Source organism: Boleophthalmus pectinirostris, unplaced genomic scaffold, assembly GCF_026225935.1.
Source record: "Boleophthalmus pectinirostris isolate CB_2022bp ecotype Guang Dong unplaced genomic scaffold, ASM2622593v1 HiC_scaffold_2, whole genome shotgun sequence".
NCBI lineage: Eukaryota > Metazoa > Chordata > Actinopteri > Gobiiformes > Gobiidae > Boleophthalmus > Boleophthalmus pectinirostris.
In genome coordinates, this window is record NW_026571152.1 from 43,247 (window position 1) to 57,449 (window position 14,203).

At 43.6% G+C, this 14,203-nt stretch overlaps 1 protein-coding gene across 1 annotated transcript in view; it reads left to right on the forward strand.

The window, feature by feature from the left end:
* Positions 1-14,203, forward strand: part of appl2 (adaptor protein, phosphotyrosine interaction, PH domain and leucine zipper containing 2) — a 55,272-nt gene that overhangs the window by 13,886 nt on the left and 27,183 nt on the right. The window contains exons 6-8 of the mRNA XM_020919139.2: positions 6,257-6,298; positions 6,370-6,428; positions 9,041-9,187. Coding sequence (XP_020774798.1) covers positions 6,257-6,298; positions 6,370-6,428; positions 9,041-9,187 — 248 coding nt within the window. The remainder of the gene's footprint in view (positions 1-6,256; positions 6,299-6,369; positions 6,429-9,040; positions 9,188-14,203) is intronic.

Genomic DNA, 14,203 nt, shown 5'->3' on the forward strand with positions numbered 1-14,203 from the left:
CACTTTTGTTAGATACTGACTACTGTAGATCGAAAACACACCCGAAACTAACTAAAAAAAAAACTATAACAGGACTAGACTTAGACTGAGAATAGTTCTAAGAAATATGTTCAGAAAAAGTTCTAGCGGCAAATTTGAGGAAAAGTTGGTAAACATGTTTCCAATAATTTGAGGGTGCTGATTCCAAATATTTTGTTTACCAAGCTGAATTTTGAGTTTTTAAGAATCCTAATTAGCATAATAGCATAGACAGCAGGCTAATCAAATTAAAGTTCTCTTTAATTTAATGGATTTCATAAAAAGTCCAGAAAACAAATACCAGTATACTGTAAATATATCAGAAAAATATTATAACTAAGATAGAAGTCACCACATGACCCCTAATTAGCATACTGAAATAAAAACAAGGCTATACTGCAGCTTTACCTCAGCCTCTGTGATAAGGTCTGTGCCTGGGTCTGGAGAGGAGAATCCGGCCAATCGAACCTCGGATCCAGGAGAAGCAGTGTGGTTTTCGTCGTGGCCGTGGAACACTGGACTAGCTCTACACGTGGTTGATGTTGTCCTGATGGCTTCATCAGAACAGGACCTGCAGCACTGGGGCGGTTTGCCGTGGTTCTCAACCAAAAAAAGGTGTCTTGTCCTCTCCGGGTGGGTGGAGAGTCCCTGCCTCAAGTGGAGGAGTTCAAGTATCTCGGGGTCTTGTTCACGAGCGAGGGGAGGATGGAGCGTGAGATTGACAGTCAGATCGGTGCAGCATCAGCAGTGATGCGGTCGTTGTATCGGACCGTTGTGGTGAAGAGGGAGCTGAGCCGAAAAGCAAAGCTCTCGATTTACCGTCAGTATACGTTCCTCCCCTCACCTCTGGTCATGAGCTCTGGGTAATGACTAAAAGGACAAGATCGTGGATACAAGTAGTCGAAATCAGTTTCCTTGGCAGGGCATCTGGGCGCTTCCTTAGAGATAGGGTGAGGAGCTCAGCTATACGGGAGGAGCTCTGAGTAGAGCTGCTGCTCCTCCACGTGGAGAGGAGCAGCTGAGGGGAGGGTATCTGTTCTGGATGTCTCCCTCGGGAGGTGTTCCGGGCACGACCCAATGGGAGGAGGCCCAGGACAAGCTGGAGGGACTATGTCTCTGGGCTGGCCTGGGAACACCTCAGGGCCCCCCCTGGAGGAGTTGCAGGAAGTGTCTGGGGTCAAGGAAGTCTGGGAGTCCCTACTTAGACTGCTGCCCCCGCGACCTGGCCGCGGATAAGTGGAAGAACATGGATGGATGGATGGATGGATAATATATTAATACATTATATATATATATATATATATATATATATATATATATATATATATATATATATATATATATATATATACACACACACACACACAAACACATATACATTAAAAAAAAAAAGTGTTTCTCACCTTCCACGGTGTTTGGTCTCTCACCCTCATTCAGCTCGGGTCCACTACCAGAGGCCTGGGAGCCTGAGAGTTCTGCGCAGTATCTTTGCTGTCCCCAGTACTGCACTTTTCTGGACTGAGATGTTCGTTGTTTTCCCGGTATCTGTTGTAGCCACTCTTCCAGTGTGGGGGTTACAGCCCCGAGTGCTCTTATCACCACAAGCACCACTGATGCCTTTACTTTTCAGGCTCTCTCTAGCTCCTCCTTGAGCCCCTGGTATTTCTCTAGTTTCTCATGTTCCTTTTTCCTGATATTACCATCGTTTGGTATTGCGATGTCCACCACCACGGCTCTGCTCTGTTAATTATCCACCACCACTATGTCTGGTTGGTTCGCCATCACCATCCTGTCAGTCTGTATCTGGAAGTTTCACAGTATCTTGGCCCAGTCATTCTCCACAACCTTTGGAGGTGTTTCCCACCTTGATCCTGGGGTCTCCAGCCCGTACACTGGCCATATGTTTCTGTACACTATGCCCGCCACTTGGTTATGTCGCTCCATGTATGCTTTCCCTGCCAGCATCTTACACCCTGCAGTTATGTGCTGGACTGTCTCAGGAGTCTCTTTGCACAGTCTACACCGTGGGTCTTGTCTGGTGTAGTAGATCTGGGCCTCTTTTGCTCGAGTGCCCAGGGCCTGCTCCTGAGCAGCCAGGATCAGTGCCTCGGTGCTGTCCTTCAGACCAGCCCTCTCAAGCCATTGATAGGATTTCTTGATATCAGCCTCTTCAGTTATGTTCCAGTGGTACGCCCCATGTAGGGGCTTGTCCTGCCATGATGGTCCCTCCAGCATCTCTTCCTCTGGACCCCATGGTGAGACATTCTCTGAGCACCTCATCTGTTGGGGCCTTGTCCTTGATGTACTTAAGGAGCTTGGATGTTTCATCCTGGACAGTGGTTCCCACACTCATTACTCCTCGGCCTCCTTCCTTCCGGCTTGTGTACAATCTCAGGGTGCTGGATTTGGGATGGAACCCTCCATGCATGGTCAGGAGCTTTCGTGTCTTAACATCTGTGCTCTGTATCTCCTCCTTTGGCCAGCTTACGATTCCTGCAGGGTATCTGATCACTGGCAGGGCGTAGCTGTTGATTGCCTGCGCCTTGTTCTTGCCATTGAGCTAGCTTCTTAGAACTTGCCTCACTCTTTGCAGGTATTTGGCCGTAGCCACTTTCCTTGTTGCCTCTTCGAGGTTGCCATTTGCTTGTGGGATACCAAGGCACTGTCCTCAACATCTGCTATTATTCCCTCTGGGAGTGGGACCCCCTCTGTGTGGTCTACCGTCCCTCTCTTTGTCACCATCCTACTACATTTCTCAAGCCTGAATGACATCCCAATGTCTGTGCTGTAGATCCTGGTGGTGTGGATCAGTGAGTCGATGTCTCGCTCACTGTTAGCATACAGCTTGATGTGATCCATGTAGAGGAGGTGACCGATGGTGGCCCCGTTTCTGAGTAGGTATCCGTAGCCAGTGCGGTCAATGATTTGGCTGAGGGGGTTTAGACCTATGCAGAATAGCAGTGGGGACAGTGAGTCTCCTTGGTATATGCCACATTTGATGGACACTTGTGCAAGTGGCTTGCCATTGGCTTCGAGGGTGGTTTTCCACAACCGCATTGAGTTTGCAATGAAGGCCCTTAGAGTCCTGTTGATATTGTACAGTTTCAAGCACTCAGTGATCCATATGTGTGGCATTGAGTCGTAGGCTTTCTTGTCATCAATCCAGGCAGTGCACAGGTTGGTCTTATGGGTTCTGCAGTCGTGGGCGACTGTTCGGTCAACCAGGAGTTGGTGCTTGGCTCCCCTGGTGTTTTTGCCAATGCCCTTCTGTGCTGCGCTCATGTATTGATCCATGTGCCTGCTTATCTTAGCTACAATGATGCCTGACATGAGCTTCCATGTTGTGGAGAGACAGGTTATTGGCCGATAGTTGGATGGGACTGCACCCTTTGAGGGATCCTTCAGGATCAGGATCGTATGCCCTTGGGTTAGCCATTCAGGTTGAGTCCCATCCCTTAGCAGCTGGTTCATTTGTGCTGCCAGCCGCTCATGGAGAGCAGTGAGCTTCTTTAGCCAGTATGCGTGGATCATGTCAGGGCCTGATGCGGTCCAGTTTTTCATAGCTGAGACTTTTTCCTGGATGTCTGCCACTGTGATGGTGACTGGATTCTGTTCAGGGAGGTTGCTGTGGTCTTCTCTCAGATCCACCAGCCACTGTGCAACTGTGTTATGTGATGCCTCCCTCTCCCATATGACTTTCCAGTACCTCTCAGCCTCCAGCCTTGGTGGGTCAGCTCTGGTGTTATTACCCTGCCACCGAGCATACACTTTCACTGGTTATGTTGCGAACAGCCGGTTTATGGCTTCCTTATCTCGTGTGTACCTCTTTAGGCGGCTGGCCAAGGCTTAGAGCCTTTGTTTGGCAGTTTCGAGTGCTTCAGGTATGGGGATCTGGTTGTACCTCTTGGGTACTTGCTTTTTCATTGCACCTTTCTGGACCTCTGACAGTTGGCTCACTTCTCTTCTCGCCTCCTTGATTTTAGCCTCTAACTGTCTTTTCCATGGTGGGTATCGTATCTCATGGTTCCCATGGTTGCTCTTATAGCCCAGCACCTTTAGGATCACTGCTGCTGAAGTGTATATCAGCTCATTTGTTTCAGTGATGGTTGTGGTAGGGATCGCTCTCAGTGCTGCATTCACATCTTCTAGGAGACTTTCAGATGGTACTTCACTTAGCCTCTGTAACTGGCACCGGGGTTGCCTTGTGTTAATTCAGGCCATGATCTTATCTTTCAGGTCAGTCGCTGCCTCGCTCAGCGTGATACTTATTGGGGCTACATACCCAATCTCCAGTTGAGGAGTTGGTGTTAACTCCCCTCTGACCTGGTGTTCTGGTTCCCCCTTGCCCTAGCATTTGTGTTTTACCTCATCAATCTCTAGTTGTGATAGCAGTTGCCGTTTGTGGATGTTGGAACACTGAGCTACTAGTTGTTTGGCAGTTAGCTTGGACTGTGGGTATCATAATAACCATTTCTCCCACATCCTGTTCATGTAACCCCTCTGACTAGGGTTACTGTAGTAGTAGCATTCCAACAGAGCCTTGTTCATCGCATATATATATATATATATATATATATATATATATATATATATATATATATATATATATATATATATATATATATATAGTATATATATATACATACATTTTCTTCCGCTTATCTGCGGCTGGGTCGCGGGGGCAGCAGTCTAAGCAGGGACTCCCAGACTTCCTTCACCGCAGACATGTCCTCCAGCTCCTCCAGGGGGACCCCAAGGCATTCCCAGGCCAGCCGAGACACAAAGTCCCTCCAGTGTGTCCTGGGTCTTCCCTGGGGCCTCCTCTCGGTGGGACATGCCCGGAACACCTCCCGAGGGAGGCGCCCAGGAGGCATCCGGAACAGATGTCCGAGCCACATCGCTGCATTGACAGTAGAGGCCGAGAATGAAGCCCACTCGGACTCCATGTCTCCAGCCTCCCCAGGAATCTGTGAGAAGTCCTCTCGGAGGTGCGAGTTGAAAGCCCCTCTGACAGAGGGCTCCACCAGATGTTCCCAACAGACCCTCACTACATGCTTGGGCCTGACAGGTCATTCCGGCTTCCTCCTCCGCCAGTGAACCCAACTCACAACGTGGTGGTGATCAGTTGACAGCTCTGCCCCTCTCTTCACCCGAGTGTCCAAGACACATGGCTGGAGGTCAGATGACACGACTACAAAGTCGATCATCGACCTCCGGCCTAGGGTGTCCTGGTGCCACGTGCACTGATGGACACCCTTGTGCTTGAACATGGTGTTTGTTATGGACAAACTGTGACTTGCACAGAAGTCCAGTAACAGAACACTGCTCGGGTTCAGATCAGGGAGGCCGTTCCTCCCAATCACCTCTCTCCAAGTGTCACTGTTGTTGCCCACATGGGCTTTGAAGTCCCACAGTAGAACACAGTAGTCCCAGGTTGGTGCACTGTCTAGTACCCCTCCCAGGGACTCCAAGAAAGCCGGGTACTCTACGCTGCTGTTCGGCCCGTAGGCCGACACCACAATGAGAGACCTGTCCCAGACCCGAAGTTGCAGCAACGTCGCTGGCCTCTGAGTGGACATCATCATATAGGGCTTCAGAACCGCTCTTCATCTGACCCGTCCCCCAGGACCTGTTTGCCTTGGGTGACCCTACCAGGGGCATGAAGCCCCTGACAATATAGCTCCCTGGATCATTAGGGCACTCAAACCCCTCCACCACGATAAGGTGGCAGTTCAGGGAGGGATATATATATATAAATTCATATGCAAATTAGAAGGCTTAGAACTCAAAAATCCAGCTTGGTAAACAAAATATTCAGAATCAGCACCCTCAAATTATGTAAAAAAAAAAATGTTTTACCGACTTTTCCTCAAATTTGCCCCTAGGACTTCTCTTCTGTGAAAATAATCCTAGTCTAACTAGGGTTATGCCTGGAATAGACATGCAATAGACCAGGATATAAACAGGTCTAAACCAGGTCTAAAGCACCTCAGGTGGATATTGACCACTGTGAACTGGGTAACACCCCAAACAAGCTGCAATGAACCAGGACTAAACCACGATTAAAGTAGTACTAAACCAGGCCCAAATAGGATTAAACGATGACAAAACTAAAAAAGTAAGTCTCACAAAGATGACCCTCTTCAGTGCACATATTAACAGCTGTCGGTCATGACGTTATGTTTGCTTGAAAACTGTATTTGGTTTGTTTAATATCCCCATATAAATCTCATTGCAGAGATCAGCACTCTAAAGGAAATCTACAGCATTGCCACAGATGGTAAGAAGAGATCATTCAATAGAATTCCTTATATTATATTTTGATACCAATGGAGTTGACATGTCGTGCAGAGCATGAAGCAGCTATGGTCAAATACAGCCGGCTGCCCAAGAAGAGGGAGAATGAGAAGGTAAGGGACTATACCCAATTTTGTATATAGCAAGGGCTACCAAGGACTAAGACTAGAATTAAACTAGAACCACACCAGGATTTTGATACCAAACAGGAGCTATAGGCTCTATTCACGCTTGCCAGAAGTGGAAACATGTGGATGACGACTTCCGGTGTACTTCCCGACACTGGGCATGTGATAAATTCAAGGATTCAGCAGCAGCGCTCTTCACAACCTGCCAAAGCTTTCCATGGGGGACAGTATTCTAATCGCGCCTTCCATGTCACTTATAGGCAGCTGGTTGTAACTGTTGATCTGTTGAACATAACGGAACGCTGCAAAGACATCTTTTTTTAGTTTTTAGATTTAAATTAGACAAATTATAATACACAAATTAATAGACAATTAATAAAAGAAAAAAGAAAGAACACAATGACATCTGGATGAAGATAATCACATTTTTTCCCAGATTTTGTCAGAGTTACTTTCGCCAACAGAGCCCAAAGAAAGTTGTCATCCACATGTTTCTAAACCTCTGCCGGTTTTATGACCTAGTGTGAATAGCCTATTGTTCCACCTGCACAGACTTTTCCAGTACATCAACAAATAAGAGGTACAGAGGAGGGACATTGAATGTATGGTACAGAAGATGGACAGTGAATATAGCATGTTTGTCCACCAATCCGAAGGTTGGTAGTAGAGCCCGACCAATATATCGTTTGGCCGATATATTTATTTATATATATTTCACGTGGGCATGATATACTTTGTTATAAAGCTTAGACTCTCTACATTATGTTAATTTAATCCAGTTTACAGACAGATAAATGTCCTAATATGTGGCTCCGTATCAGTATTTATCTGCGGAGTCATTTGTCTGTGTGTGTGTTCGTACTGTCCCTGAACACACCCCCAGAGTCACGTCACTCACATGTTCTTGTTTACACCTGCAGTCATAGATCCATGTGCGCAACACTGTGATTATTTTCTTTTTACGGACAATCGGTTTGAGTCTGGATTAAAAGGACATTTATTAATGCAGACTTGTGATGTGAGGAGGAGCCTGTGTGAGTGGTGAGTGTTGGAAATATGTTGACTTTGAAGCTAGTTTTGGTTCTTTCTCATTGGCTAGCGATTAGCTGCTGTAGCTCCCACACATAAACAGGCTGTTTTCTATTCGCCTATTGTAAATTGTGACTATATTGGCCGTATATTTGTTACTGGACCCGCATTTGCGCATATAATTAATTACCAGGGCGCACACGCATTTACGGCTAAAGGATAATAGAGGTAGTTTCTTTACTAGCTAGTAGTGATGGGTCGGTCGCGAATGAAACGGCTCTTAGAGCCGGCTCTTTGAAGCGAACGACAGGAGCCTGATTCTTATTGGGAGCTGTGTTTTCTCTTTCTCTCACTTTTTTTGTCTTCACGCCGCGTGCAGACTCGTGGTAGTTTGACAGTGGGCAGCGACTGAAAACAAAACTTTCAGAAAGTTGTGTGTGCATAGGAGAGAAAAAAACGTGCATGTTTGGCTGTAATTCAGCATAAAATGAATAAACCAGGACTAATCTTGGGCTCGAGAGAGGGAGAGAGAGAGAGATAGAGACCGAGTCCTGACACTCAGTCCTGGTTCAGTTCTGGTTTAGTCCTGCTTTAGACCTGCTTTAGACCTGGTTTAGTCCTGGTTTAGTCCTGGTTGCAACAAAGCAACCTGAAGAGCCGCTTGGGAGCCGAAAGAGCCAGCTGCTTTTAGGGAGCAGGGCCAAAAGAGCTGGTTCTCTGAAAAGAACTGTAATACCCATCACTTCTAGCTAGAATGTGATGCAAAAATGCCATTAGGCCGACGTACTGTCTGTAAATATGACGTAAAGAGGCAGAATAACAATAAATGTTGCCTAAATAAACCCAATTTAAAATCCAAGTTTTTTTTAAACAATTAAAGATTTACAGTGAATTTTTTTTTTTTTTTATCACAAAATATATCAGCAATTATATCGGCTATTGGCAGCTCCAACTCCCATTATATCGGTATCATATCGGCCACAACAAAATCCATATCGGTCAGGGCCTAGTTGGTAGTTCAAATCCCGCTCTCGACATAAATGTAATTTGGAGAGCAGTCAGATCCATTGACCCACAGGTTGATGATGCGATTCCTGATACCACAGATGATTGCTGTCATTGTGTCCTTGGGTAAGACATTTAACCCATCTCGCCCCCAGTGTCTCCGTACACCAATGTATGAATTTGTGTGTGAATTGAGGAGTGGGTCCTTGATGTAAAAGTGCTTTGAGTGCCTTGAAGGTGAAAAAGCGCTATATAAAAATATATATAATCATTTATCAGACGAAGGAGAGTGAATATATAGTAGAGAGGAGGGGCAGTGACTATATGAGTTGGAGGATGTAGATGATGCCAAGAAACAGGAGTTCTAAAGAAAGATCAAAGAGGATATTTTTAGGCATAGTGAAAGTTGCTCTGATTTCTTGCTTCCTGTTTTCAATTATGCAAAGTCTCTTCTTATTTGTTTGTGAGCCAAAGCATTTGAATACCTATGAGCACTGTGAAACCAAATAGATGTCATATGAGGCTTGTCTACATTTGCATTTTAACCCTTTCCTGTGTTTCAGATGAAGACGGACTTAATTAAGGAAGTGGCCTATACCCGAAGGAAGCAGCACCAGTCTTCCTTGCAGTATTACTGTGCATTAAACGCTCTCCAGTACAGGAAGAGAGTGGCCATGCTGGAACCAATGCTGGGGTACACACAAGCACAGGTACAGCTGCTCTCTGCGGCGGGTACTATTCAAATCACATTTAAATAGAGACTGAGTGAAAATGAGTGTGGCATGAAAAAATCACATACTATAAGATCTTACTAGGGCAATACTTGACACATAGTAACCTCTGGCAAAAAAGGGCAATAGTGATTTTAGCGAATTACAAAGTTGAAAGTTTTGCAGTGATTTTAGTCATTTTAAAACTTTTGAGCACGTAATAGAAATTTCAGAATTTTTCTGTACAATATACCTGTTCTTGGTACACGTTTCTGTAATAGTCATTATCTAGACAGACAAAACAAATTCCTTGCATAGTTCACTGTAAGGTAAAAGTATAGACTGTATAAAGAAATGGAGTGTGATGTCACCCATAGTATTGGGCTCCAGTCAAATGAAGCTCGTTGAGGCTGGCAAAAGCAAAACCTGAATGGCCTGACCTGGTCTGTTCTTAATGTTCATATATTGATTTACAGACAAAATAGCAAAATAAAACCTGTTATAGAGAGAGGGGCAACAGTTTTTCAGTATTAAATCAATTGGAGCCGGAGGTACACCCGTGCTCACTTCCTATTTATGTCCGTTTATACAGTCTATGGGTAAGAGTGATGAATAATTTGCTCAGTTGCCATTGCATTTAACAAATGAAAACAAAAATATAGCTGCAAGTGGCAATGATCGGCCCTTGCGTGCCAATGCCATGCCCTGCAAATGCCGCAAACGCCACAAACGCCGCAAACGCTGCACCCTTCAGAATGCCATGCCCTTCAGTATGCCACACCCTGCACTAACGCTAATAACCCTAAGCTTAAACCTAACCCTAGTCGTAATCTTAACCATAGCCCCAACCCTAACCCTACCTCTTAACATAACCCATTAATTAAAAAAAAATTTACAAGTGTTTATTAAAAAATAAAATAAAATCCAAGATGGCGGACGTCCGGGTTGTAAAGGGCGTGGTCACAATATACATTTTTGTTCCTATTGCCATGACGCATCTGGCTACCAAATTTGGTTTGGCTACGCCAAGGACATGTAAGGACGTCCCATTGGCAAGGACAGAATTTTTGCCTGTTGCCATCGGAACACAATGTAAATGGGGTGTGGGTGTCATTAAGTTTTTTTAATCGAGACCATGTCACAAATGTGAATACCAAATTTTGTATATCTATGACAAATAAAACCTTATTTTTCCATACAAATTTTCTAGAGGGCGCTATTGCACCCACTTTTCTTACATCAGTCTGTTCAGGGTCGAGATGTGAACCCACGATTAAAATTTTAGTGAAATCGGTCAAAGTTTGTGCCAAAATTTGTCAATTTTACTAATGGAATAACATGGAGAGTTTATGTCATCGCTATGGCAACGCCATAAAAAATATGACATGGGTGTCATTGACTTTCAGATCAGGATGCCAAAATGGAATTTTGTGCAAAATTTCAGACATGTTTGAACAACTATTTGGGAAAAAAAAATTTTTCTCCCATATTAAATTTTGTTTCAATCTATAGGGGGCACGGGCCAAATTAATTTTTTTCACAATGAATAGCTGTAGCGCAGAGAGTTTAACAACTTTTTCAAATTTCATTGAAATCTGAGTTAGTTTGAGCAAATGGGAGCAATTTGTAAATCTCTAAAATTGTGTGAATTTTTTGTGGCTTCACTGCTCAGAGACTGTAAGACGTGTGTGAAAAATTTTGATAAATTTTGATGTTCCACCTCTTGAGATAATGTGAACCAAATTTGGGCCTCGGAGGAGTTCGTAAAAGCTTAGCCAACTTTAAGCCAATACTGCTTCCCAATGGTGGAGTGCACGGTGTTGGCATAATAATATTTTGTCCTTGTCTTGACATGATAAACTACCGTGTCAAATTTCGTGATTGTACATGCAAATTTTTTTGGCCCTCATTTGTATTCCCTAATGCATTTTTGAGTTGTTTGGGGGCGCTGACGAGCCATTTTATTTATTTTTGCAAAATGGAAAAAGCCAAAAGTTAGAGAACCATGAGTTTTACCAGATGGCAAAATCTCACTGGGTGGCAATGGTTCACTGGGTGAAAAATGGGTGAATTAGTTAGGAGAAAAATAATAAGAAAGAAATATATAACCGCAAGCGGCAATCATCGGCCCTCGCGCGTGCTTACGTCGTGCCCCGCAAACGCCGCGCCCCACAAATGCCACACCTCACACTGATCCTAATAAAACTAATCTTAAACCTTACCCTAATCGTAATCCTAACCATAGCTCCAACCCTAGCCCTATAAATCTTAATTTAACCCTGCAATTTTCAAAATTTGGCAAAAAAAAATATACAAGATGGCGGACTTCCGGTTTGTAAAGAGGCATGGTCACAAAATACATTTTTGTTCTTATTGCCATGATGCATCTGGCTACGAAATTTGGTTTGGCTACGCCAGCGTTTGTGTAAAGACAGTTTTGGCTTGCTGCCATGGCAACACAATGTAAATGGGATGTGAACATCATTGAGTTTTTTAATCGAGACCATGTCACAAATGTGGGTACCAAATTTTGTATATCTGTGACAAATAAGACCTTATTCTTACATACAAATTTTCCAGGGGGCGCTATTGCACCCATTTTTGTATTTTCTTACATCAATCTGTTCAGAGTTGAGGTGTGAACTCAGGATTAAAATTTGAGTGAAATCGGCGAACTTTGTGCAAATTATCAGTCGTTGAAGTTTGATGGTAAGCCTTAAAAACGAACCTGAAATTTGCACGGTTGCCACGGCTACACCGTTTGACCTTTTAAAAAGCTTTTAACAACTTTTAATGTCCCACTTGTCTAGATGATACAGAATGATTCTGGTGAGTCTGGGTCAAACACCCTAGGACGAGTTCGTTCAAGTACGAGGATAGGTCGCACAATTAATCCAATATGGCCGACTTCCTGTTGGTTGCCTAGCAACCGCGTGATATACTTTTTTGTTCCTATTCCCATGATGCATCTGTGTACCAAATTTGGTTTGGTTACGCCAAAGTTTTTGTTGGGCATCCTATTGGCGAGGGCAGATGTTTGGCCTGTCCACCATAGCAACACGATGGGAAATGGCATGGGGTCGTCATTGACTTTTTTGATCAAGACCATGTCATGAATCTGTGTACCAAATTTTGTATGTCTACAACAAAGTAAATGTTTGTACTACCATGCAATTTGCCTAGGGGGCGCTATTGCACCCATCTGAGATTTTGTTTTATAAATCTGTTCAGAGTCGGGGTGTCAATCAACGATTCAAATTTGAGTGAAATCGGCCAAAGTTTTGTGCCAGAATTTGTAGATTTTACCAATGGAGAGTTTATGTCATCGCTATGGCAATGCCATAAAAAATATGACATGGGTGTCACTGATCTTTGGATCAGGATACCAAAATGGAATTTTGTGCAAAATTTCAGAAATGTGTGAGTAACTATTTGGGAACAAATGATTTTCTTCCATATTAAATTTTGTTTCAATCTATAGGGGGCACTAATGTGCCAAATTAATAATTTTCACATTAAGTATCTTCAGGGCAGAGAGTTTAACAACTGTTTCAAATTTTATTGAAATCAGAGTTCGTTTGAGCAAATGGGAGCAATTTGTAAATCTACAAAATTGTGTGCATTTTTTGTTGCTTCACTGCTCAGAGACCGTAAGACGTGTGTGAAAAATGTGGATAACTTTTGATGTTCCATGTCTTGCGATAATGTGGACCAAATTTTAGCTCGTTCGGGTGAACGCCCTTGGAGGAGTTTGTAAAAGCTTAGCAAACATTCAGCCAATATTGCTGCCCCCTAGTGGAGCTCACGGTGTTGGCGTAATAATATTTTTTCCTTGTCTTGACATGATCGACTTCTGTGTCAAATTTCATGATTGTACGTGCAAATTTTTTTTTTGTGTCATTCGTATTCCCTAATGCATTTTTGAGTCGTTTGGGGGCATTGATGAGCCATTTTATTTATGTTTGGAAAATGGAAATAGCCAAAACGTAGGGAGTTTTATCAGATGGAAAAATTTCCAGGACTTTTCGTCATTGTTTAGTGGGTGAAAAATGGGTGAGTTGGTTAGGAAAAAAATAATAAGAAAGAAAGAAGAAATAATTAAAGCCTCAAGCGGCGTCGAACGGCCCTCGCCCGCGAATGCCGCGCACGTGAACGCCACGCCCACGAACACCACGCCCGCAATTCATGCGCCCCACCAACACGATTCCCTAAAGGCCATGCCCGCAAACTATGTGCCTGCAAATGGCGAAATTACATAGCGCGCCTTTAAATGTTCTTTGCACCCCCTGCTGCCAACTATGAAAAATGCCCATGTCAGTAATATATGTTTTTGCTTCTAGTAATTATTATTAATAGAATTGAATTCCCAAATTTGGTACAAATCTGACAATGTTGACGTTTCATGTCTATGGTAGGGGGCACTATAGTGTTCATGTTTCATATGCTTTATAGTGTATTATATTCAGACTGAGATCATGCATTAGTGATTCAAATTTCAGCATGATCGGACTAAGCATGTGCGTGTAATACTATTTTCAATATTTTTAGGGGGGAGTCTTTGTGCCCCTGCTGGCCAACAGTGAAAAATTCCCCATGACTGTAATATATTTTTTTGCTCGTAATCATACATAGAATGTAATTCCCAAATTTGGTGCAGATCTGACAATGTTGACGTTTCATGTCTATGGTAGGGGGCGCTATAGTGTTCACTTTTCATATGGTTTATAGTGTGTTATATTCAGACTGAGATCATGCATTAGTGATTCAAATTTCAGCATGATGGGACTAAGCATGTGCGTGTAATATATTTTTTTCTATTTTTGGGAGGAGTTTTAGCGCCCCTGCTGGCCAACAGTGAAAAATTCGCCATGTCCATAATATACTTTTTTGCTCGTAATTATGCATAGAATTTGATTCCCAAATTTGGTGCAGATCTGATAATGTTGACGTTTCATGTCTATGGTAGGGGGCGCTATAGTGTTTTTTCATATGTTTTATAGTGTATTATATTCAGAC